This window comes from Vanellus vanellus (assembly GCF_965231255.1).
Source record: "Vanellus vanellus genome assembly, chromosome: 12".
In the NCBI taxonomy this organism is placed as follows: domain Eukaryota; kingdom Metazoa; phylum Chordata; class Aves; order Charadriiformes; family Charadriidae; genus Vanellus; species Vanellus vanellus.
In genome coordinates, this window is record NC_138917.1 from 21687825 (window position 1) to 21713796 (window position 25972).

At 44.5% G+C, this 25972-nt stretch overlaps 1 protein-coding gene across 1 annotated transcript; it reads left to right on the forward strand.

Annotated features, from left to right (window-relative positions):
* Positions 1 to 20252, forward strand: PDPR (pyruvate dehydrogenase phosphatase regulatory subunit). Its single transcript, XM_082489163.1, has 17 exons — positions 1 to 284; positions 2571 to 2704; positions 3662 to 3743; positions 3835 to 3998; positions 5033 to 5154; positions 6058 to 6175; positions 7600 to 7749; positions 10531 to 10723; positions 12293 to 12417; positions 14058 to 14213; positions 14297 to 14430; positions 14831 to 14979; positions 16318 to 16430; positions 16792 to 16886; positions 17532 to 17621; positions 17903 to 18085; positions 19063 to 20252. The coding sequence occupies exons 1-17, from the start codon at positions 58 to 60 to the stop codon at positions 19465 to 19467; spliced, it is 2640 nt and encodes an 879-aa protein (XP_082345289.1). The 5' UTR covers positions 1 to 57; the 3' UTR covers positions 19468 to 20252.
* The last annotated feature ends 5720 nt before the right edge of the window (positions 20253 to 25972 follow it).

Below are 25972 nucleotides of genomic sequence, written 5' to 3' on the forward strand. Positions count from 1 at the left end.
CTGAGGTCTGAACACATCTAGGTGGTGCTTTAAGAAAACTGCCAAATAGCGGCTGGGATGTTTCTCCGATTACTGTCAGATGTCCGGTGGCGGGCGGCTAACCCAAAATGGAGAAGAATGACCTGCTGCCGGCGCAGTACCTCAAGTACAGCAGAACCTCACCCGGTTTCCTTGCCAGCACAGGCACAGGTTGTCATCTGCGGTGGTGGAATCATGGGCACCTCCGTAGCATATCACCTTTCCAAGATGGGTTGGAAGGATATAGTTTTACTTGAGCAGGGCAGGTAAGGACTTCTGGTAACAAACCCAAAGAAACAGGACTGCTGTAATGTGTTATTTCTACCTCTTCACCTGGACTTGGACCCATGGAATAAACTTACGCTGAACGTTAGTAACGACACTTCCTGCTTCTTCACAGCACAGGGCAGACCTGCAAGGTGAAGGGTATCCCTTGTGTGATTGCGGTGGGTTAGCCTTAATTAAGGGCCGAACTCCCACACAGCCGCTCACTTTCCCTCCTCAGCAAGATGGGGAGAAAGTAGGCTGAGAAAGCGCGTGGATCAAGATAAAGACAGATATTGCTTACCAGTTACTGTGGGCAAAACAGCCTTGCTTTAGGGAGAATTAATTTAAAATAATTAAAGAATTACTTTATTTCATGCCAGTTAAAATAGATTCAGGTAGTGACAAATGAAAAACAAACGTTAAAACACCACTTTGCTTTTCCCGTGTTCAACTTCACTCCTGCGCTCCAGGGTCTTCTACCCGCCTCTGCGTCCCAAGGAGTTTGGGGGGTGCACGGTGGGGGTATGGTCAGTACTGGGCGCCAGTGTGTGTCCTCTGCGGGCTGTGGTTCCCATCAGCAGAACTATCCCCTGGCCTGGGTTTTCCACAGGCCGCAGTTCCTTTGGGAATTATCCATCTGCTCTGGTGTAATCACAGGCAGTCATGTAAAACACAATGCAGCTGGCAAAGGTGGAGCATTTTAAGAGAATTAAAAATCTGTGTAAATCGTCCAGCCCCTATTGACTTTCTCTAGAAGTATATAAAGTATTACATCACTAGCAAAGCTCAAAAGAGATTGTGGGAGGTTACTGTGGAGGTTATGAGTAGACGTCACTAAAACATCACCCTGTAAGCTGGTTAAAGGCTTGGATTATCTAGTTTGTCTGTCGCAGGATTTAGTGCCTACCTGTAGAAAGGCAAAGGCCGTTACAGTTTGGCTGAATACAGGTCTTTGTGCGCTCGTTGGTGAGTTGGATCTGCAGTCTGTGGCGGAGTACGTAGATCCTGTTGGAAGCTGACTGTGCGGCTGTTGCCTGTTGTTTAGATTTCTGTTTCAGAGGTAGAATCATGTTGTTTTCATTAAGCAATTTGGGGACAGTGCTAAGACTTTGAGGGGTTGAAGAGGTGTTAGAGGAGCAGCTTCTAACACCCTAAATGGGTGCTGGACTGAGGATATTTACCATCTAGCTTAGAGCTTACTGCCTGATGCTGCCTTCAAGAGTAATTAGCCATGATTCCTTGACTTTGCATGGCTGGAAAGCAGGTAGTATCAAGTTCTTTATGGCTGCAAAGAGGGGAAATTGGGTGGTCCCATCTGAGACCTTCTGAGTGGTGTTCTTCCAAGTGAAATTAGCTGCTGGGCTTCATTTGTCAGGAAATCTAATTGTTACCCGCGTGGAGTGGGGTGTGAATACCCTGTTACAGATCTCCATGAAGTTAAAGAACACTGCGTTAACAGAAACGTCTTACGTGAAGCACAGCGTGGCAAGACCGTGCTTCAGCTGTTGGGGTTGTGACTGAGTAGGGACATAGCAAACAGAATACCCAACGCAACTGATTCTTATGTTGAATTTCTGAGAGAATATGAACACGCTAAGCCAAAAGCAGTCTTGTCAAAGGCAAGTGGAAAGATGCAGGATTGCTTTAGCAGCAGGAAAGATGACTTGGTAGTATTGCGGAAGCAGGTTGCGAGGGAGATGCTTAAATCTCATTGTCATGTCTTCCCCTGTCTATGCTGCAGGGAGTTTTTAATAGATTTCTGTCTCTACAGCAGCTCTTCACCAAATAGGTAGATGGGCAGTGGTTTCAGGGCAGTATAAAAAGGGACAAGAAACGTGTATACCAATCTATGGCAGTTGCTGCACAGTAGGAGGGACTTGTTCTTACTGTAAACTGCAAAGATGCAAGACTTGAATCCACATTAATTTTCATTTGAGGGAAGTCATGCTTTGGAGAAAGGAAGAATCAGGTAGGTAGGTCAACTTAAGCATAAGGTAATTTTATTTTTTTCGGTGCTTTCTTTGAAAAAATTCAGTGTTTAGGACTAGGTAAAGAGAAGAGGTTGTGGAATACAATCCGTTTTCAAAAGTGAGCTAAAGGAAGAGCGTTCTGGAGGTTGCATTATCCCTGCATCATCTGCCTTACAGCTTTTGGTCTGATGCGGTTGGGGAAGAGGTTGCTGCCTGGTTTGCGCTGTCAGCGGAGCTGCTGGAGCAGCCTGATGGGGGATGCTTGTCTCTCCGCCTGTCAGCTGGATGAGGCCACCTTTGCAACTTCTCCTGCAGGTTGGCTGCTGGTACCACTCGCTTCTGTGCGGGCATCGTGAGCACAGCCAGGCACATGTCCCTCGAGCTGAAGATGGCAGACTACTCAAACAAGCTCTACCAGCAGCTGGAACAAGAGACGGGAGTAAAAACAGGTACTGAAAGTGTAATCGTTGAGTGATCTTTGGGAAATTGAATCGAAGTATCGTCATAGAAATACGAATGTAATTTTACAGTCTCTTAAGATTTGGTGGTTCCTGTTTCGACTGAATCAGGTGCAAAGGGATGTTACTAATGTAATCAGAAGGGTGGGAAGAAGGGTATCAGGTGGGCAAACCGAAGGCGGACTGCCTGCAAACTGTGACAATTTTTATGTTGTCTGTAACTTGGGCAAATGTAGGTGAATTTTCTGAAGGACACTAAAAAGTATATTGCAGTGACTGAGCAAACGGCCCATTTTCTGCACTGATTCACTTCTCAAAACAAGAAAGTGGTTAACAGAAGCACGGAAGCATAGGCAAAGTGAGGTATCTTACTCTAGTCTCACCCTGGAAATAACAACAAAACATTGCGTTGAAATTCTCCCTCTCCCTCCAAAATGTTCAGGCATGTACTGGCTAGGAAGAGCTTGGTCACTGGAAGTTTTCTGCTGACGAGGACTTGTGATACATGTCAGACCTAGTAGAGGTTAATAACTGTGCCTGTAATTAAGATTAGTATTAATCTATTGCAGGTGGTGGAGTCACAAAATGTCTGTGTTTAGTTGCTGAGGTTTTATTCTTCTGAGTAGTTACTAGACCACTTTTTTGCTCGTAATCTCTCTCTCTTTTAATAGGTACCATGTGTGAAGTTTAATTTTTTTTTTAATAAACATGAGTAAATGTAACAGAGTTAGAACACAAGTAAAAATTAAATTGCTTTTTTGAAAAGTTGACTCATGCAGTTTTCAATTACCAGCTGATAAGCGTTTAAAGTTATTTGCGGATCTGGGATTTCCAGGCTCCTGAGTAGTGGAAGCAACGGGTCTGCAATTACATTAGAGCGACGGGTCTGAGATTAAAAGGAATTCAAGATCCTGTCCGAATCTGACTTGACTTTGGTCATTGTCATAGGGTACACGAAGACAGGCTCTATTTCACTGGCTCAGACTCAGGATCGACTAATCTCTCTGAAACGCATTGCTTCATCCCTGAAGTACGTATAAGCAGGAAATACAACTGATCTTAAGTTTGCACCAGCACTCCTGCAAGACTAATAACGGCGTTTTTCTTACGTTCTGTGGCAGTGTAATGGGGATACCTTGTGAAATTATCACCCCAAAGCAAGTGGCACAGCTCCACCCACTGATCAACATCCATGACCTTGTGGGGGCCATGTATGTGCCAGAAGATGCACTCGTGTCATCTGCCAATGTGAGTCTGGCTCTGGCAACCGCTGCCTCACGGAACGGTATGAGGTTTTTTTTTTATCTATAGAGTGCTCTCCTGCATGATAGTTGTCTTCTCTCCATAAAAGAAAATTACGTTCTGCATCTCTTTTGGCATTCTAACTGAGCACTGTAGACCAAAACTTGGTTATTTCTGTAAGGTTCGGATTCTTTAAAATCTATTTTGTCTCAAAAAACAGGCTGATTTTCTTTTTTTTTTTTTTTTTTAACATACTGAATCTTTACAGATCTGCTGTGATAGATCGAGCACCAGTTTGTTGTTCTTACTGGTCATATATTTCTCGGAATAAGCACACGTTCTTTTAGCATAAAAACGATCCTTCGTAGGACCTGACTCAAAATTACACATCAAAAGAGCTTTAGTTACCTACATATGTAAAGGTGTGGCTGAGTCCTTGTGGAATATTTAATTGGGCACATATGCTTTGGAAATGGGTTTGGAAGCATAGGAATAAATGGTGTTTTCCCAGCACTTTGACAAATTTGGAGTTGTCTAAAAGTGCAAGAAAGGTTAGATATGATAAGAGATAAGTTCATTAAGGATGAAAGTCCATCAGATTGGTAGAAGCTCCATAGCGAAGATACCTCTCTTAGTTTCTTTTAGCCCAGCTTTTTTTTTTGCATACTGTTAATTGTTAATTTTTTCACAAAATGACTGATTTCCCAAAAAAGAATCAGTCTTGCCATCTGAAACTACAGACTTGGTTGCATAAAGGAATTGTAATGGAAAAAATTCCATAGTTGAGACTCTTTGTTTCGTGTTGTTGACACTGGGGTGTATTTATCACCCAGATTGTCACATGGGGAAAAGTACTGTAACTCTTCACAGTCTCAGCCTTTAAACGATGTAGAAATTGTATACATGCTGTTTTACAAATAACAGGGTTTCGCTTAAGAATTACTGGGTCAAGAATAGAAATTTTGTCTTAAAGAGAAAATAAGCACTTAGGTTGAGTTTAAGGGTTTAATGTTAGCAGCCTGACACATCAGGAAGAAGGCGGCTTGTGGTACGCTGACTTTCTTATGTCCTCTTCAGGTGTCCAGATTCACGAACGGACGAGTGTCAGTCATGTCTCGGTCCAGAAGGGTCGTGTGACTGGAGTCGAGACCGACAGAGGACAGATTCAATGCCAGTACTTTGTCAACTGTGCTGGCCAGGTTGAATTATTAAAAGTTTAATTTTTTCTTTTTTTTTTTTTCCTTTGCTTTAGAACATGTGCACTTTCCTCAGGGTTTTTTTTTTTGTTTTGGTGTCCCCCCCCCTCCCCCCCCCCTTTTTTTTTTTTTTTTAACTTTTTTTACAGTTTGTGCTTTGGTTTGGTTTACTGGAGTAGATCAAAGTTGTGTTATTCAGCTTCTTAGACCAGCAAGGGGTGTGAAGGAGTAAAGCAGCGCTTGCTGTTTGCTTGGCACCAAAGACTGGATGTTAACCTGCTGAGGAGCACCCTGCAGCTTGTTTGTACCGCTCTGCCCGTGCTCCCTGTCCTGGGGGGCACACCCTTCTGGCAGGAGGAATTTTACTTTGGCTCTTAGTGAGACACTTAAGTCTCTCTCCACCCCTCTCTCCTGCACACGCTGAAAGTTCCTTTTTTTTTGTTGTGTTTCTTAGTGTCATGTCGTCTTTGGCCTGAAAATACAGCTGACAATTGCTGTTTCTCAGCATGCAGGCGGCTGTCTTGTTAGTATGGAGTCTTTGCGGTACAGGCACCTAAATCCTGGCTATTCTGCTTTTAGAGGCTGGTTTTGACTTAGGTGTACGGATCTTGTTTTGCTTTTGTATTGTAAGTTGATACATCTTAGTCTTGAGTCAGGGCCCCGCTTTTCTAGATCTTATGTGAGGAACAGAAAAACAGTCTTTGTCCTAAACAGTTCAAATTCTATGAAAAGAAAAAAAAAAAAAAAGTAAATGTGGTTTTAGGGGACTGAACCAAATCTTACTTGGTCTTTTATGAAAGCAAACCCACGGAGAAGACCTGTGCTTTTGTCCTGCCCCTTTTTTCCTTTTTTTATTGAAGTTAGTTTTCTTCTTTTGCATTCTAACATGTACTTTTTTTATTTCAGTGGGCCTATGAGTTGGGCCACTCTGCGGGGGAACCAGTCAATATCCCGCTCCATGCCTGTGAACACTTCTACCTCCTGACACATCCTTTGAAGGAACCTCTGGCAAGCAACTTACCAAGTGAGGATTCTTCAGCTCTACCTAACTTTTCGTGGTGAATAATATCTGCCTTTCCGAGGCGACGCATAGTTTAGGACATAAAGGCCAACTAAGGAATATTAGTTCTTGGCTCATTTGGGATTGGGAAGTTAATTCTAGCTGAATTGCTCTGAATATCCTCTTTCAGTGGCAGAATCTCTTTCCTCGCTCTCGGGAAAACTTTTGCTGCAGAAGAAGTTGATTTTTCAGAGTGGGTCATCTTAGTGGGAGAACGACCTTGACTCTAGCTTGACTAGTAGGTGTGTCTGAGATTTGGATTGTTGCATTTGTGGGCTGGAGAGGGTGCTAGCCTTGGCACTATGTTTTCCTTGCAGGCTGCTGTCCCCAAATGGCCCATCTATTCCTTTCCTCCAACTGAAGCTAAGGCTTTACAATGGCATTTACATGTCTATGAGCTGTAGGGGCAACCAAACACTTGAGGTAATTGCTCCTCCCCCATGTTCTGGCTTTTGGATCTCTTAAAAAAAAAAAAAAAAAAAAAGCCCTTGTGTTTGAAAATTGTGGTTGGGAAGTAGAAAGCTTTGCTTATTTACTCTAAGTCATTAGCAACAGTTTTTTGCTTCTAGTGAGTAATGTATGTAGTCTCCAGGGAATTTGGTTCTGATCAGAGTCCCTGAGTGCTTCACTTTTGCTTGACTGAGTAATTAAAAAAAAAAAAAAAGAGTGCGTGTGTGTTTTCACACACGTGTGTGTATATATATTCACAGCTTTTCTGTACATGGAAATAATTGCTATGGAACATGTCAGGTGGAGTATCTTAAATCCTTCAAATTGACACTACCACTGGAAGAAGCAATCCAGACCTGGTTGCTTGTCCTCACCACAGCGCTGCCCACCTTCTTTGTGCTGGTGTCCTGCAGCAAACTGGATCAGTGACGCATCCCCATTAAAATTAACTGTTCTTAATATAGGAAGAGAAAGAGGGGAAGGCAGGACATCTCTTGGTGGAAGGTCTAGTTTTGGGTGCGGTTCCAGTGGAACTAAGCCAGTATAATAGTTCATTATTGTTGCCACAAGGGATCTGACTCCCTCTTGTGTCCTCCCACTCGTGGGAACACTGTCCTGCTGGCTTGGGTGCTCTGCAGGTTCAGTTCAGTTCACTGTGCTGCCCAAAAGTTAACGTGTGTGGTTGTGGTGGGAGTTAACGCTGGTTTAGTAATCTAAACTGGCACACCAAGGCATCACGTGGGAGCCAGAAATGGTGTGAAAGTGTGGGGCTGGGGGACTGAGACTGTCCCTTCTCATGTCAGGGGGCTGCTAGCTTAACCCAGCCATGGGTTAACGATGGGGTCACCAGACCCTATCGTTGGTGTTTGTGGAACAACAATCCAAGACAACTATCCCTTCTCTCAATTCCCTTTGTGCTCCTTTTCTTTCCTCTGCAGCTATTGTAGACCCAGATGGCAGGATCTACATACGCAACTGGCAAGGTGGCATCCTCTCGGGAGGTTTTGAGAAAAACCCCAAACCTCTCTTCACGGAGGGACGGAACCAGCTGGAGATTCAGAACCTTCAAGAAGACTGGGATCATTTTGGTATGTTGAGGAGGAAAGATTCCCGCGCGTGGCTTCAGCAGAAGGCAGAGTTAGCAGGGATGCAGGCTGTTGTTGATCATCTAGCGTGCGTCTGCCTTTACCCGAAAGGTGTGGGAAAGATGAACGTTCTCTCAAATTAATTCATCTCTTCATTTATCAGTAATTTGCATAAAACCCCTTTACCAAGGACTACATTGATATCTGTGTAGTGTTTAAAAACGCGTGCTAACCCTCAGCATATATGGATTTCCTCTAGTGCGGCGAGGTGCTACATAAATGGTCTAATGCTGTTCTTCCATTTCGTTTGATTTTTGACTGTCAGTGCCACATGCTGCTCCTCTCGTGACACTGCAGATAACACTGTTGACCTGCCATGTAGCCATGGTATTTTGTTTCTGCAGCTCTCTTCAGCAGTGACTGCCAAGTGCATTTCCATCGTGGGCGGTTGCTTTGTGGACAGAACTTAGTATTGTTGCTTCCCAGACTTCGCCCCACTGTTGACAGTATTCCAAACCTTCTGTCTTTCTCTTCCTGTTTTATTTGATTCTATTTTTGTATTCTGTATGTACTTTTACACGGAGGGCTCTTTCTGTAGGAAGGAACATGAGTTCTTTGAGCTCCTTCATGAGGTTTACGAGTTCCTTCCTTTTCTTTTTCCCCCTCTTTTATGCCTGATTATTTTGTGTGTGGTGCTCTCTCATCTTCAAATTTGACTTTTCTTTGGGGATCCAGTTTTCCCTTGTGACAGCACTCTTTGCATCCCTTGTGAACGTGCGTACCTCTGTATGTGACTCTCGGCGCAGATGGACTTTCACTCGTTTCTTTCTGCAGTGGTAGTATGTTCTTCCAGCTACTCCCCAGGTTAAATTGATTAATTTTACTTTCATTTCTGTGAGATACTGTATTGGTACCATAAAAGTTGAAACTCCAGGGGGTGGAGCGAGCATGGGGTGAAGTTTTGTGCTGGCATATGCTAAAAGTTTTTAGATCTATAGATGCCTACAGACTTGCTTGAAGATATTAGCTTCACTAATGAGTTGCTCGAGCTCTGCACCCACTTCCTTTTTAGTGTTCTAGGTACTGCTGAAATGAAAAGGCGGTGCTCACTGGCACCCAAAAATTACCCAAGTTTCAGAAGCAACTGCATGCGATGTTCCAGCATTACCCTTTTATCAGTTCAAACATACTGAGCAGTTGAGCAGAGTCAGAGCTTACTCAGCCAATATTTGATCCTTTTTCTAGGGCTGCAGTTGCTCTGGTTTGAGCTCTTACATTACGGCTTTGATCTCTTCCGTTGGAACACCTTTTGATTTTAAAATAGCCTGTACGGTTGCTTAAATGTTGGGCTGGATATGAGAATAAATGTAACACTGATCCCTCTTTTTATCAATAAGAAGAAAAAGTCTGTAACTACAGGCTCTCACTCTGGAATTCAGATACATGAGAGAGGGGAGGAAAAGAGCAGGTCAGAAAGACTGTTTCGGGTTGTAACTTCTCAGGTAATCTGAAATCTGATTATTTTACTGCTTGCATAAAGGACTGAGGACTGTTATTAGGGCTGAATCTTGAGGGCTTTTATCTGGAGTACTACACAGAGAGAACTTCTGGACAAGAAAAACAAAACAGATAGCCTATCCCTTTATTAACGCTCTCAAATGTTGGACTGTGAAGAATTGCCGAAGGACCTTTCCAGCGTGACTGGGCAATGAAGTGGCAAGGAAATTCAATGAGGATAAATGTGAAGTGACGCAAGTGCAGGGGGGGGGGCGGGGATGATCTTTTTGCCGTACAAAATGATGCGCTTTGAACTGACCTTGGGATTGTATTAGTTCTGTGAAGACATCAGCTCAGTAGCAGTCAAAGCAAAAGACAAGTTAGGAATTATTAGGAAAGGGGCAGAAAACGTGATCATATGCGACACTAAATCCTTGGTTTGCTAGATCCTAGGTGTTGTTCTAGGCTCCCTATCTCCAGAGGGTATCGTATGACGAGAGGGCCTGGTTGCAGGAGCAGCAAGAGGCTGATCAAAGCTTGGAACAGTTTCCAGGCGAGGAATGACTGAGTGGGCTGGGAAAGAGAGAGAACCGAAGGGAAATAAAACAGGTCTATGAAATCTTTGACAGGATAGGTGGGCATCTCCTGTTCACTGTCTCTTCTATTATGACAAATGGGAGGCATCAAAAAAAGTTAATTGAGGGTGAATTTCAAAACAAAAATAGGTGGTTCCTCATACAGCAAATACACATATTGTGGCGCGCCTTGTCAGCGTTTGTAGGATGTTTTCATGAGTTTGGGGAAGACTGGTCAAGTACTTAGAAGAGAGACTGATTTAGGGGTTACTAAATAGGGGAAACATCAGATTTTTAGGAAATCCTCTGAGCTGGTGGTAAACGGAGGCTGGCAGAGTGCATGGGACAAGCATCATGTAGGTTTGCCTGTTCTTATTCCTCGCCAGGTATCTATTTGATGTCTGTTCCTATTGTTTTCCCTAACAAAACTGAACACGCTTTTGCACTGTTGAAAGCAATACCGGGCTCTTGATCTGGATCGGCATGGCTACTTTTATGGTATGCTGTGTGATCCATTTCCAGTAGTTTGATTTCAGCAGGGAAACGGTTTATCCTGCAACTGTATCGAAACATGGAAGCAGTTTTCGTCAGTTCAGATAACAGCATGCTTCTGTCGTACAGTCCAGTTTGAAGGTGAAGTAGCTGAAATGAGTCGAGACTGAGGGCTGTGACTTCTTGTCTTTTATTTTTCTTCCTTTGTCTTGGGTCCTAGAGCCGCTTCTGAGTGCCCTTCTGCGCAGGATGCCTGATCTGGAGGCTCTGCAGATCATGCAGTTGGTGAACTGCCCGGAGTCCTTCACGCCAGATATGCGGTGCATCATGGGAGAGTCGCCCACCGTGCGGGGCTACTTCGTTCTGGCCGGCATGAACTCGGCTGGTATCTCATATGGTGGGGGAGCAGGCAAGTAAGTGGTTTATCACTCTTACGTGTGTAAGTAAGGTCTTAACCAAGACAAGAGACTGCTCAGGTGATCCTTCTGTGTAGAATGTTCTGGTCAATATTTGTCACCTCCTCTCTGACAAAGACTCCTCTATCGTTTCCAACATGAGTGAAGGAGAGGAGCAGTTGCTGTGGTCTGATTATGTTCTCCTGTGTGTATTCCAAATCTGTGCTGGACTCTCCTCCTGTCTTGCACACCTCCTCTCCTCTCAGGCATCACATCGCGGTGATCGGCAGCCTGCTGGGAATCAAGTAGGCTTACTTCGAGCTAACTGGTCCATTTTTTTTTTATCTACCAGGAGGAGATAAAAGCTTAGCAAAGCATATATTCCCTCATCCTCTCTACTCTGTGATCCCCTCTAATTTGTTATTTGATTGAAGTCCTTAGATCAACCAAGTTGACACAGCAGTTAATTTCTCTGAAAACAGAGTGAATCTGAGGCAGATGAAGCACCGCAGATGCGATGCCAGTGCTGCCAGTGCTGTTAAAGACCGTCCTCTGCCAGGGAGCTAGGGATGGAACCGTTTCCCAGTAAAATCCAGTTCCTGTGTTAATGCAAATACTTTGACAGGCATATAAGCGTGATTCCAGCCTCAAAGGTGCTTGCAGAATGATCATCACTCCCTCTGATTGATTGCCATTTGGTTTTGGCAACCCAGCATCCCTTCTGCCGTACAGCCTTCTTAACGAGCTGCTCATTTTTCATGGCAGGTGGTAGTATCTGCATTTGTGTCCACTAGTTTCTGTCTGTTGTCTGATAATTTAACTCACCAGAGAAGCAGCTCGTGATTTTTTTTTTTTCCTTTGTCATATAAAATATAGAGAATCTTTGCAGTGAGGTTCTCTAAGAATCAAAATAATTTCTGAAGGTAAAAGCAGTGTTTGTCAGTTTGTTGCTACAGCCTCGAGATAAGCAGCTTAGCTTGCTAATGTAACTTGTAATGATCTGTCTCAAACCCCTTTGTTTTTCTGTTTACTGACTGTGAACAGATCGCTCTGCTTTGGTCTGAGCTGCCTTTGTCCTTTAGTTCTGGAGCATGCCTTCCTCCTTCACTGCTAGAAGTGTAGCTAAACATAACTTGGCTGGCACCTCGTGCTGAAATGAATGCTGTCACTGATGGTTTGTGGCTGAGCCGACACCAGGTACAGAAAAACGACAAAGCGGTCAGCCTCCTAACTCCACCCTAAACGTACTCGGCTCTTCCTGTTGTAGCGTAGCCCCAGGACTCGACACAGTGTCAGCCAGGCTACCTCTCCGGGCTCTGGCTTCACTTACCACGTGCCCTTAACTTCCTGCTGCCCTGCACGTTTCATCCTAATGGGAAATCAATGATTTGGAAATCTGGTGGATGGGTTTTATAAAGGAAAACCTCCCAGATTCCGCTAGTCTTTAGAATACCATGTTAGTTGTCTTCTCTCTCCCTACTGCAAGAAATTCTCACGTCCAAATTGCCTTGCTTCTGACTTCAAAGCTAGACTCTTTCCCTTAAGACGTTGGCTGATGTCTCAGTCTTTCTTTCCTTGTTCCGTCAGGTACCTGGCGGAGTGGATGGTAAATGGGTATCCATCAGAAAATGTCTGGCCTCTGGATTTGAAGCGTTTTGGTACCCTTCAGAGCAGTCGCACTTTCCTCCGTCACCGTGTGATGGAAGTAATGCGTAAGTGAGGTCTCTGCTTTCAGTGCTGGCCGGGATGTCCCAGATTTTCCTCTTTGCTGCACGGTATCGCCTCTGTCATCACTCTGAGAACCATTTTCCTTCTTCCTGTCCTCCTTTGTAGCAATACAGCCTCCTTCCAGGAGAAAGGAAAGAATGTTGGTTTGGGGTTTTTTTTGTATTAGCGGTGTTCGTATGAACTTTACTTAAAGAAATGCTGTTGGTACTGTGCTCTCTCCTGTTTGCCTCTGGTATGGGGAAATTTGTGCGTATCTTGGTAGGACTCAGCCTAATAAAACAATGCCAAGGTCTGACCTGGGAATATTACGCTGTCTCAAACATTGTTATTCTTTGCACATCATTACAGTGTGGAAATACCGTCACTTCCAACTTATGAGTATTTGTTCCAGTTATCTACACCATTCAGGAAGTCTTCCTAGACATATTCTGCTTTCTCCTGTCAAAATTTGTGATAAATACCATGCAGAATAGATTTGAGATGTCATTGTTCCTGTCTAAAGCCATACTTGATTTCCTCCTATTGTTTGCTTATCTGTCCTGAGATAATGAGGACAACTTCTTTCCAAGTTTCAAATGGAAGCATGAAGTGCACCACAAGTTGCAAAAGAGGAGCGGTGATTTGAATACCAAGTCTAAACTAAAAATCTGTGTTTGGGTGAAAGCAGAGGAGTTGGGTTAAACCTCTTAGCCCTGCTATGTCCAGGAAATAAAAACCTTATGCTTTGACCTTCCTCCCAGAAAAAATCACTATACTCTTGGCATTATTCTACAGATGCTTTTTCATACAAATCTCGATTCTGATTGCTACAGAATCACTCTAGTTTTTAGAAGATAAGTACTATATTAAATTTCTGCGGTGTTATGTTCCCATTCTAATCTATTCTTCCCTCTACCAACTCTTTCAGGAGTACCAATATCAGATAATGCCAGTAAAATCATTAAATCGTTAGCTACGAGGCAAAACCAATCAAAGTATTCAGTAACAAATATTTGGCTCATCTTCAATTTTAAGCAGTTTATGACCTACGTAGAAACTTAACATTTATAAAGAAGTATTCAAGCATCCTTGAGTTATTACTCCCCACTGCTAACCAGGGAGGATGCTAAACCTTTATTAGGGTAACTTATTTTCTAAATAAGAACATTCTATATTGGCTGAAAAGGTATAGGAGCTATTTGGAAAAGCTTCAATAATTAGAAAAGGCCAATATTTGAGAAGGTAAATTAGATGATCCTTGTAGCTGTGGGCTGCCTACCCCGGCTAGTATTGTCAAAATAAGTGTCTCGTACAGTGCGCTGTCAGGGAAGAATCATGCATAATTAATGCCAGTCAACATGACTTCATGAAAAATAGAGTTTTTGTTATCTTGACAGTATTGTCATGAGACCACAAGTACCTAGAAATATAAGCGTTCTGTGCAAATATTGTTACTCTGATTTTGAATAGCTATAAATGGATCAAAACAGATTTCTCGAGTTTCAAAAACAGAAAAAGGAGGTCAGAACTGTTTGGGGGGAATTTCATTAACGGTTCAGATATTAGTAAGTATGTTTATTGATAATCTGGAAGAAAGCGTTAGATGTTCGCTTTGCCTAATAGGAGATCTTTGTTACCGTTGCAGCCCTCATGTGTGATCTGAAAGTTCCCCGTTGGGACTTCCAGACTGGCAGGCAGCTGCGTACTTCCCCGTTGTACGACCGCCTGGATGCGCAGGGAGCTAGGTGGATGGAGAAGCATGGGTTTGAGAGAGTCAAGTATTTTGTCCCACCTGGAAAAGGTGAGATCGTATTTTCCTCTGCCTGGTTGCATCCCTATTGGTCTATCATTATGAATTGTCCCTTTGATTCTTCTTTACATTAGATCTGCTGGATTTGGATCAGAGCAAAACCTTTTACAAACCGGACTGGTTTGATATTGTGGGTTCCGAAGTCAAGTGTTGTAAGGAAGCAGTTTGTGTCATTGACATGTCGTCTTTTACCAAGTTTGAAATAAGCGTAAGTACCTAGGAGGTGAGAAAGCATCAGCCTGGGAAAGGTGCCCTTTGGTTTATTATTGACTGCTTTTGCAAAATTCTGTCTGAGGATAGACAGAGGAAGTCAAGCTGTAGGATCAAATTCAGGTTGTACCACAATATTTAGCATAGATGGCTTTTTTTTTTTTTTTTTTTTCCTGTCGAAGGCCCAGTTGATAGAAATACCAGCTTAGCCTAGAAATAGAATTTGACCTCCGGCACTATGTCACCGTTGTACCCTATTACTCTGGAGACATCAGTGTCGCAGTCATTATGAATTGAAGGAATTTGGGCCAGGACGTTGATGCGAACTTAAACTGCCCTGGTGGATTTGCATAGCTCAGACGGCTTGGCTGACTTTCTCTCCTTTTCAATTCCTGTAGTCCACAGGAGACCAGGCCCTGGAGAGTCTGCAGTATCTCTTCTCAAATGACCTGGATGTGCCAGTTGGGCATGTTGTGCATACAGGCATGCTTAATGAGAAAGGAGGTTATGAGAATGACTGCAGCATAGCACGGCTGAGCAAACGCAGGTAGGTATGCGCACAGCGCCTTCAGCCATCACCCTTTGGGTGTTAGAGCCTTTAAGAACCTCTTAATGAAGACCATAAACTTTTTTCACCGCTGTAAACTAAAAAGAAAAGTCGCAGTTCTCCACTTAGATTCCTGATGCAGTAACCCAAGGGAAAGGGAGCTCCTGAATTTATGAATATTGGGGAAAATGCGCCTTTTTCTGGGACTACACATGAACGCAGATTTCTACAAAATGTTAGGCCTGTAGATGTTTAATTTCTCAACTGAAATACAAATTGTTTTCAGCAGTGATTAGAGTTTATTAATTTGGGTAATCATTTAAAGTGCAAACCAAACAGTTCCTCGTTGGCTCTTGGCCAGTCTCCTTGTTGGAATTGCTGAAAATAATACTTTTTGATTATTTCAACTTTCATGGCGGTATGGGTACTCTTAATTCTCAGCTCTGCAGTCTCCCGTGATTCTTTTTTGTGCTCTCTGGTGCAAACTGACATGATTGCAGGATCTCATCCTTAGACTCCACAATTTGGGGTCTCTTTGGCATTTAATAAAAAAAAAAAAGCTTTCTAATTTTTAAGATCTTCTTCACGGGTACCTCCTAGCTGAATGTTGGTTTTATTTCCCTGGACCGTTTTCAATGCATGCTTTCATTGTGTTGGTGTGAAAGCATTCTTCTTTGCTGCTCTTTCAATTAGAAACAGCTTTTCTCTTCCTCTTCTGTCTGTTCATGTATTGCTTAAAAAGCATTGTCCTTCTCTGTGTGAAACCAGTAGCCTTCCTCCTTGCCTACTCATTTCTGCAGATGTTATCTCTGTCAATAATGTACTTTAACTCGCAGTTTGTATGAAAGAGACTCTCACGACAAGTAGCTCATTTTCACGTATCAAGTGGAGTTCTGTTTTTGGAAACTCAATAATAACCACCATTGTCTGTGGAAGGACTTTTGCTGAAACAAGAAATCGCTGTGTGAACCGAGCACTCTTCTGACTGTCAGACTAGGCAGAATCACTGGCGGTGAAGAGTTGCAAATACCTTCTGCAAAACGATTGTGACTTTTGAGATACCCTGTGAACTTTCTGTAGAACCGCCTGTGCTCCACTTGTAGTCGCTTCTTGTCACCAGACTGCTGCCAGTGCTTGCAGGCGGGGGTTTCTTGTCGTGACAGATGTGATGGCAGTCATCCAGAGGCTTTAGCTGGGGTTTTCGCAAACCAGCTTGTTTTGGTCTGCTGTTATCTTGGAAGCTGCTGAATGGCTCCAGTCGTTTGTGGACAACGAATGAACTGAATCGTCTTGTGGCTGTCGGTTCATTGTTTCTTGGTTTCAATTTGTCTGTTCCAGTTTCTTCATGATTTCCCCTACTGACCAGCAAGTCCATTGCTGGGCCTGGCTGAAGAACCGCTTGCCCGATGACAGCAACCTGACCATGGAAGACGTGACCTGGAAGTACACGGGTAAGAAATGACTGAAAGCAGACCTCCTCATTCAGCCTGAGGTCACAAATGGTGTCTTGTGCTGCGTGCCAGTTAATTGTTGAAGGTGTCTAGAGCGGTGGCTGGGTCTCCTTTCCAAACAATTGGATGAAAACAGCAGTTCAGAGACTTCCTTCTAGCAAGCCATGAGCCGGGAGACAGCTTTCCTTTCCTGCGGACTGTCAGGAGAGAGAGTTTAATGACTCTTTCCTCTGTTCTTAAATGTAAACATACCTATTAGTTCAATAAACACTAAGACTTTAGAAATTGGAGCATACTCAAGTTAGACAGCGGGCAAGACCTCTCCAGTCTCATCCTAATACTGTTACCTTCCCCTCTTCAGCTCTCAATCTGATCGGCCCTCGTGCTGTGGATGTCTTGTCAGAGTTGTCATACGCCCCGATAACTCCAGAACACTTTCCCTCCCTCTTTTGCAAGGTGAGCGACTGTACTTCCTTCCTCCTCACCCTGCTAGGTTTTCTGAAACGTGTGTGGGAGCAGGGGAAGGATGACGTTCTGGGTAGTTAGAGGGGAATTTAGATTTACATACAGATTTACTCAGTGTTTACTGAGCTAGGTTGGTAATGTACTCAACTCACGTTGTTAACTACTTCTCTTGAGATTCTGCCTGCTAAATATATAGGCGATCATGCATTTGGTTTCAATATTCCACTCGCTGTAGGCTCAGTGCCATTTCATATCTTGGCGTATTTCATACAATCAGTTGCGAAGCTGTCAGTCAGAGGGGCAGTGGGATCGGTGTCTCGGGAATCGGTGTCTCCTGTCCCGTTAAAAGGCTGAGCAGATAGCTGCCATTCAACCTCTGTTTTGTATCTAGAAGCCTTTCCTCACCTAGTTCCAAGGCTTATTGCCAAGTGTCATGAAGTGGTCGAGAAGTCTGGATAATGCGGTATCGCTATTTGAATTTTTAAATTTAAGTTCTTCACAAGTATGTGCCAGTGGTGAACTGCAGTGAGGAAGGGGAGAGGGCTGGCCGGTGTGCTTTGCGGTACGCGTTTTGCTCCGTCTGGATCTCTGTGCTGTGTTCCGGTTGGGATGATTTCCCCCCCTCTGATTCTGCAGGAGATGAGCGTGGGCTATGCAAATGGCATCCGTGTGATGAGTATCACTCACACAGGAGAACCTGGATTCATGCTTTATATCCCCATAGAGGTAAGAGTACACTGTAGCCTTAGCTAATTAAAACAGTTGCTTGCGTGCATAATCAGAAACACTTTGCATGTTGACTCAGGGCAATGAGACGTCTGGTCTGTACCATGGAAAAGCTGCCTGCAGGCACCAGGGGGAGTTTCCCTGCTTTGTATTCCATTCCAGTCAGGCAGACCTCTTGTGCTCCGGAGGCAGGGCACAATAACATCCGTGGTGGTGTGTCAGATGCTGTTGCACTCTCCTGGTGTTTGTTGGCAGCTCTGTGTTTCACCCTTCCTTTGCAGTATGCCCTTCACGTGTACAACGAGGTGATGAACATGGGGCAGAAGTATGGGATTCGGAATGCCGGTTATTATGCGCTCCGCAGCCTGCGCATTGAGAAGTTCTTTGCGTTCTGGGGACAGGATCTGGATGCCTTTACCACTCCTATGGAGTGCGGACGCGAGTTCCAGGTCAAGCTGGAAAAGGTACAGTGGAAAACTGAAATGACCTCTTGCAGTGGGGTCTGCTTTTGCAGCAGGGGTGGGTGGGGGGGAGCAGTACTGCACTGGAAGGACTGCCATCCACGTGGGTAGGTATATCGTTTTTGTGATGGAGCTGTGTGCAGTGCGTAACTATAACCTATATTCTTGTATTTCATAAATATATAAATATAAAAAATATTCTTGTCTTCCTCCTTCCTGGGCAGCATTCCCCGTGATCCGTATGGCGTCCTGTGTTGCTCACGTGTGCAGTGCTCAGTATAGTGAGGGTGCTGCGTACCTTACAGATGCTCAGAGTTCATGTTTCTCCCAGCTGTTTTCCCAGCCTGATGAAGCAAAAGCCAGCCTGCCCGCCAAGCGGCATTTCATGAAGTTAAATATGAGGATAGGTGCCAAGAACAGGTGTTTTCTATTTTTACGAAAACAGGGGAGTTCTTTATTTTTATTAAAACATAGAACTGCATAGAGTTGTATCCTGCTTGTTGTGGTGGCAAGTGCCATCACACAACACTTGCTTGTTGCCTTTTTTCTCGCATCTTTGCGTGAGCCAAAGCAAATGCTTGTATCAAATAATTCGGAGAAGGGAAGGTAGTGATTAAGGACACGAATTTCATATGTTGTTACAGTTTCCCTCTGGTTTATATGGCGTGGTAGTCTTCTGGAACCAGAAAAAGGGCAAAAACTAGAATGGTGACATGTTTTCACTACAGTGAAAATTAGAATGCATTTTTTAAAGGCCCACTTCACAAATATTTTTGTGTCTTTTAACATCTGGAACAAGAAACACGGCAGGAAAAGCTGCTACCTGAGCTGGGCTTCTTGCCTGTAGAAGCTGCCTGTCTTGATAGGCCATGAGTTCCAAGTGCAAATTCACCTTGTGTCGGTGAGCTTGTCTGCCGAAACTCGGCAGCTGCTGCAGTTTGTGTTCCCTTCATCAGCTGATGCTTTCTTTTCCTCCACAGGGAATGCATTTTCTTGGCCAGGAAGCACTGTTGGAACAGAAGCAGAACGGTGTGTACAAGCGCTTTACCATGTTCATTCTTGAGGACCATGACACGGATATGGACCTCTGGCCCTGGTGGGGGGAGCCCATTTTCCGCAACGGCCGCTACGTGGGCAAGACCACCAGCAGTGCCTACAGCTACAGTCTGGAGCGCCACGTCTGCCTCGGCTTCGTGCAGCACTTTGACGAGAAGACGGGAGAAGAGCTGGTGGTGACAACTGACTTCATCAACCAGGGCGAGTACGAGATCGACATTGCTGGGCAGCGCTTCCAGGCCAAAGCCAAGCTCTACCCCTTCAGCTCCCTCTTCACGCACCGTCGCCGCAAGGACGAGGTGGAACTGAGTGGCTACCAGAGGGAGTAGCGCTGACTAGACCTGACCCGCTCCTTTTCCCAAGCTGGAGTCTTCTCCCACCATCTTCCAGTCCTTTCTCCTCACCCCCTACATTTCTTTCTTTTCCTTTCTTGTCTTGCAACTTTTAAACTTTTTTCCTGTGTGTTACATTTTGTATATTTTAAAACTTTTAATTTTCGAGCTTTCCCTGCTCCCGTCTCCCTCCCTCCTTCAACCCTTTGCTTGCCAGGCTGCCCCGCGCCCCAGTGGATGAAGCGCGGTGCTGAGCGTGCATCCAGAAGTCCGTGGGAAGCCTGTACAGGAGCGAACCCCACCAGAGGCCCTAGCCTGATGGTGATGGGAAGGGTTCAGGTGAACCCCTGAGGACTACACCCTTCCTCTCTCCTCTCCAGCGTAAGGCATGGGACAGCGGGTATTTGCTGCCTGTAGATGAACGCTGTGACTTCACCCCTGCGCTCCGCGTATCACGTTGTAGAGGGGTCGGTGCGTCGATGCACACAGCAACAGAACGATCAGCTACCTCACTGGCACGAGACATAGCGTTGTGTGAGCAGCACCAAGAGACAGGTTTTGGTGTAGTCCAGCCTGTCACCGCCCCCGTTTGTCCACCAATTTTTTATTTTTTTTTTTCTTTTTTGCCCCTAACAAGGAGTCGAGTAGATTTAATCATCAGATCATTGAGATGACAGTAGCGCTGGTAAGTTTGTTGTTGTTGGGATTGGATTTTTTGCCTGGGGTCGCTGAAGCTAAATGGCCTTCTATAAATATAATTGAAGATCGACATGTGTGTTTCAGTTCTATAAAGGAATGGGAGTTGTTGGGTTTTTTATTAGCAAAAATACTGATTTTTAACAAGGACAGATGTTAATGTTAATAGCAGTGTTGAAGTGCTGCTTCTGTTTCAGCTGCACAGTGTACAGTCTCTTTGGGGATTTTCTTTCGCTTTCCTTTGTTTGTGACTGGGTCAAGCTCCTCTGGCAAGGTTCATGTAAAACTTGTGTTGGTTTGGAGGAACTCGAGCAGCAGGAGGGGACAACATCTTGTGTTTTCAGCTGCCCCTGGTTATTTTGAAATTAGAGGGAAAGCCCCAGCATTTGTCTCACCTGTGGTGCTGGTGGTATTGCAAGAAACACTGGGTTTTCTTCTGGTGGTGAGAGGGTATCTCAGCAGCTCCTGCTGGACTCGAGAAGTTGTCTTCTGTTTTTCTCCTCAAATCTGTTGCACTTCTTATTTCTCTCTCTTGGTGGTACCTCAGCTGAAGGGATTACATAGAGGGGGCGTAGGGATTGTGGCGGTGGGATTATAAATTGCTTTCCTTCAGCAAAGCTCTTCATCATGCTCCTCATACAGATGCTTCAAACAGTGCAGCAGGGTTTCACCCCTTCTTCAAGTGTCAGAAAACACTGATTCAAACAGCGATGGTAAATGGTAAAGAAGTGGGGGCATGCTGAATAGTATTGCACACATTTACATCATCTTTCTCTTCTTCCCATTGCGAGCGCAATCGAAAGCAAAGATTCTCTTTATTTACTTGAAAAAAGATCTGTTAAATGTTTTCCCTGCCTCTGCAGGGACCTGCAACACTTATCGTGGTCTTTCTGCTCCAGGGTCTTTCTGTCTGGAGTTCAGACACAACCTTGTCTGCCCTGTCAGCCATGATGAACGCTTTCTTTATGATCTAGAACCTTTTTTGGGCACTTTCTTTTTCATTTAAGTGGCGAGCATCAGTAGTGTAAATATGAGCTCAAAACCTCGCCTGGTTCTCGGCTTAAGTTTGCTTTCTGCTACTTTAGTTGCTTCAGGTCATGCCTTCAGTTGAGTCTGTGGTCTGCCAGTTTGTGATCCAGATGTTCTCAGCATACAAACGGAGTTGAATGGCCCGAAGGTAGCGACGGTGAAAGTCTAAAGCCTTTACAGCTCAAAGCAGGTTGTCGGAGCAAGCTCCCCCATCCAGGGTGGTACGGAAGCTGTGAAACCTAGGAGAGTCAGGAGAGGGTGTAAGAGAATTAAGGATTTGGGCATGTGGTGTAGGTTGAACGCAGATGTCAGTTCTTCGAGCGTGCTCTTCGTTGGGAATGGCAAATGCCTTTGGCGTGTGTGACCTCTTCAAGGATTTCAATCTTACTTTCAAATTGACGTGCGGAAATTCCCAGTCTCTGAAAAGCGGTGCTTTTTGGGATCTCGCAGCTGAGATTACCCTGCATGGCTGTTGAAGGCGGAGATTGTCATTTATTCCAAGTCCCCCTTTTATTGCTCTCGGAATTAAAATTTTGCCTGGTGTATCAGGATTAATTGCTTAAAAGAAAAGTTGATAAGGCATCTAACAGCAGTTTAAAATCCAATCGCTTCTTGCACGTCTTTCCCACGGAGGGGGATACTGTGACCCCACTATTCCTGTGCTGGATGTGCGTACCAAGGAGGACCGTGGTCCCCGCACTGGTTTTATGGGATGTTGCTGTGCCTTCCTCATCCAGCGACGCAGACGTTCAACCAAAGAGTTTTATAAGTGATACTTCGGATGTGTCTTAGAACGGTGCTTCTGATTAGAGTTTATTGACCATTTGTCGTCACTGGCGAGGCATGATACTTCTTCAGGAGGCAACAAAGCTGAGGCGAGCTAAAGTACTTAATGCAACTCCTGGAGAGAGATTTTTAGCTCGAACCATTCAGTTTGTTCTCTGCAGAGTTAGAACTAGTTAAGACCAAACTGGAAAGGTAGCTGCGTGCTGTCCTCTACCGACTACTCGTTCCTGAAGTATCATTTACGTCGCAGCCAGATTATATTCCTCCTTGTGTGTATTTTTTTCTTTTCCCTAATTTATAGAAGCCCATTGGTTCCTCAGACAACTTTTGATACTGGTGTCTCTTCCCACAGCAGTTCTGACAATAAAATTGTGTTTTGTGAGCTATACTCTTGTCATTATGTCTGCTTAGGTTTCTTTTATGTCTAGATCTATTGACTTTTCAATACCAAAAATAGAGAGTGAAAATAATTTTCCATCATGTCGATGGATACAGTAACACTTTCTGTAATGTTATATTTGCCGTTTGAGCCTTAGAGATAGGTGGCTTGATAATTGTCAGTCTTGCAGCTCATTAACTCCTACTCTTTTTCCCTGCCACGAATTCCGATTCTTGTTTTGTATCCGAACCTGTAGTCTTCAGCTGCTGTTCAAGCTTAGTCGATTTAATTTCTGGCAGCTATTTTTACCCTTATAATGTTAAAGAATAGTTTGCCTTCACCGACTTGAATACCCGTCAAGGGGACAATTGGATATGATGTTTTAAAATAGTGCTAGATACTGAGACAGAGGAAGGTCCTTCCAGTGTCATGTTTTCTTCCAGAGGTATTAAATGGTGATGTAAGATTCTGATCCCTTTATCTGATGACTAAAAGTAGAGTGCCTAAAAAAAGAACAACAAAGTCAGCTAAGAGTTACCACCTTTAGTACACCTTCAAATTAGAAAATTAGAAATCAGATCTTGGAAGCTGCGCAGTCTTAGCATCTAAGATGCTAAATAACACGGACTGTGAAATTACATATCGTGATTTTCATCCTTAAGACTGCCTTGAAATGCCTTCTCCTGGGAAAGGCGGTTTGTTCTCGTTCTGCGTGGTAGGACTATGAACCTTGGATGGGAAACACTGAAATAGCATCCCCCTCCTCTGCAGCGAGAGGGGTAATGGCCTCGTTCTGTGCTGCAGCAGCAGCAGCGGAGCTGCCCTGTGCACCTCCTGTGTCGTGGCAGTTGCGCGGGCGTTATCGGTTCTCTGAGTCTTGCTGTCCAGAATGGGAACAGTCCTGTAGGTCTTGTTCATACAGGCAACTGTGCGAGAGAAACACTCGAAGGAAAGCTAACTGGAGCTCGGTATGAGAAAATAATTTATCTTTCTGGCTAAAATATCATAGGTTGAGCCTAACCCATTTTAGGATAAACTTATTACCCATCAGCGATGAATGTTAAGGAGAGCGTGGCTCGTGGGAAGATATGCCGCTGTGGGTCGCGTGCACTTGGCACATGTAGGATGGTTGTTTTGCTTCCCCCAGAAGTCAGCATCTGAGTGGGTTTGCTGACGTGGCGGTGGTGAATCCGTCTCCATGTTCAGGATTCCTGTATGCTGGGAAGGGCTGGCTTGTCCCGGCGGCGTCTATAGAGTAGTGTGGGGAACCTGTGGAGGAGGTAGCACTTGCTGGGCAGCCTCTTCCATTAAATGATTTTTCCGGAAGTATTATGTTGGTTTACCCTTCTTGCATCCTTTCCTAAGTTCTCATGTTTTATCCTTGAGCGAGTGCTGAAAGGCTGAATTAAAATGGTATTAGAGAAGGACTTTATTGTTCATATTTAACAATCTGAGGATGCTATTAGGAGTGATGTTTTCTGTTTTGGGAAGATGTTACAGTGATTTTTCACATCTGTCTTTGCAAGACTTAGTTTCTTCTTGTCCTCTCTCTCTCCTTTTCTCCCTCTCTCTCTCCTTTTTTCTCTCTCTCTCTCTCCTTTTTTCTCTCTCTCTCTCTCCTTTTTTCTCTCTCTCTCTCTCTCCTTTTCTCTCTCTCTCTCTCTCCTTTTCTCTCTCTCTCTCTCTCTCCTTTTCTCTCTCTCTCTCTCTCCTTTTCTCTCTCTCTCTCTCTTTTTTTCTCTCTCTCTCTCCTTTTTTCTCTCTCTCTCTCTCTCCTTTTTTCTCTCTCTCCTTTTTTCTCTCTCTCTCTCTCCTTTTCTCTCTCTCTCTCTCTCCTTTTCTCTCTCTCTCTCTCCTTTTCTCTCTCTCTCTCTCCTTTTCTCTCTCTCTCTCTCTCTCCTTTTCTCTCTCTCTCCTTTTCTCTCTCTCTCCTTTTCTCTCTCTCTCCTTTTCTCTCTCTCTCCTTTTCTCTCTCTCTCCTTTTCTCTCTCTCTCCTTTTCTCTCTCTCTCCTTTTCTCTCTCTCTCCTTTTCTCTCTCTCTCCTTTTCTCTCTCTCTCCTTTTCTCTCTCTCTCCTTTTCTCTCTCTCTCCTTTTCTCTCTCTCTCCTTTTCTCTCTCTCTCCTTTTCTCTCTCTCTCCTTTTCTCTCTCTCTCCTTTTCTCTCTCTCTCCTTTTCTCTCTCTCTCCTTTTCTCTCTCTCTCCTTTTCTCTCTCTCTCCTTTTCTCTCTCTCTCCTTTTCTCTCTCTCTCCTTTTCTCTCTCTCTCCTTTTCTCTCTCTCTCCTTTTCTCTCTCTCTCCTTTTCTCTCTCTCTCCTTTTCTCTCTCTCTCCTTTTCTCTCTCTCTCCTTTTCTCTCTCTCTCCTTTTCTCTCTCTCTCCTTTTCTCTCTCTCTCCTTTTCTCTCTCTCTCCTTTTCTCTCTCTCTCCTTTTCTCTCTCTCTCCTTTTCTCTCTCTCTCCTTTTCTCTCTCTCTCCTTTTCTCTCTATCCCCTTTTCTTCAGCTGACTCCAGATTTGATGTGCCTTGTTGGATAGTTCCTTCTTGTTATTTTGTGGCCAGGAGGGGAGGCTATGTGAGACTTCCACTGCATCTCCAAGCCTTGATGTAAACTTGCATTTCCTCCTGTTGCATTCAGGCTGCCACCAATCGTGTTGCTGTGCCTGCAACACTTCCAAACTCCAGCCTGTGCTGCTGCAGGACCTCTCGTGCCCAAGGTTCTGCTCTTCATTCTACCTGGTGCTCCATCGTCAGAGCCAAATTGGTTCTAGATCTGTCTCTCTGTGTTGATTTAAGCTCTTCAACTTGTAGATGGTGCAGATACCAACATCCAAACTTCCAGGAGCGTTTGTGGCTGCTGTAATTCCATTGTTTAACCCTCCCTCTTCCTCTTCCTGCACCAGGGTTTTCCCATTCTCCTGAACACTTCCCTAATCCCTCAAGCAGCGGAGCACGGTGGTTCCTTTTGCCCATCAGAGAGTACAGCACGGCAAAATAAAAGCAGGCAAGGGGATGGCAGAGTGGCTGAGCTGAGGTGGAAGGAGAGGTGTGATTGTGGTTTCATCCTTTGCCCCTTAGTCAACCGCTTAAGCTCAGCCTCGGAGAGATGATCAACCCTGATTCCCAGCTCCGGCAGCATCTTCCTCTGCAGCCTCGGTGCTGAGTGATAGCGATGGCTCTGGGCGGAATCGGGACAGCGTTATCGGGGAAGCGAGAGTGGCAGTGTCACTCTTCCTGACGTGCCTTTCCCTCTCTCATTTCTCGTTGCAATGAAGGAAACCGTGCCGCGCGGAGGAGGTGGGGAGTGTGCGCACCGGATTGCTCGAAACACTTGTTTTCCGGCATGTTCTTCCAAGTGTTGCCTAACTAAAGGGGCAGCACTGACATGGCTAACCTTGTACTTCTGCCATACACTAACCAAAATGGTTGCATTTTGGGAAGAAATGTATAAAAACAAGGTAGTTTCCACGTTTTGCAGCAGGGGGGGAAGTTGCTTGCAAGGGCAGAAGTCATTCTGATTTAAAAGAGAACACGTAGCTGCTACTAATGTCCAGCAAAATGTTCAAAACCTTCAAATTTGTCTTCCCAAATGATTTTATTGTAATACTTTGTCA

What these genes read in the sequence shown, in the direction of transcription:
- PDPR (XM_082489163.1), top strand. Translation starts at nt 58, where the DNA reads ATGTTTCTCCGATTACTGTCAGATGTCCGGTGGCGGGCGGCTAACCCA. An exon ending in CGCATTGCTTCATCCCTGAA is followed by an intron (nt 3,744 to 3,834) that starts GTACGTATAAGC and finishes GTTCTGTGGCAG; the next exon opens with TGTAATGGGGATACCTTGTG. An exon ending in TTACCAAGTTTGAAATAAGC is followed by an intron (nt 14,431 to 14,830) that starts GTAAGTACCTAG and finishes CAATTCCTGTAG; the next exon opens with TCCACAGGAGACCAGGCCCT.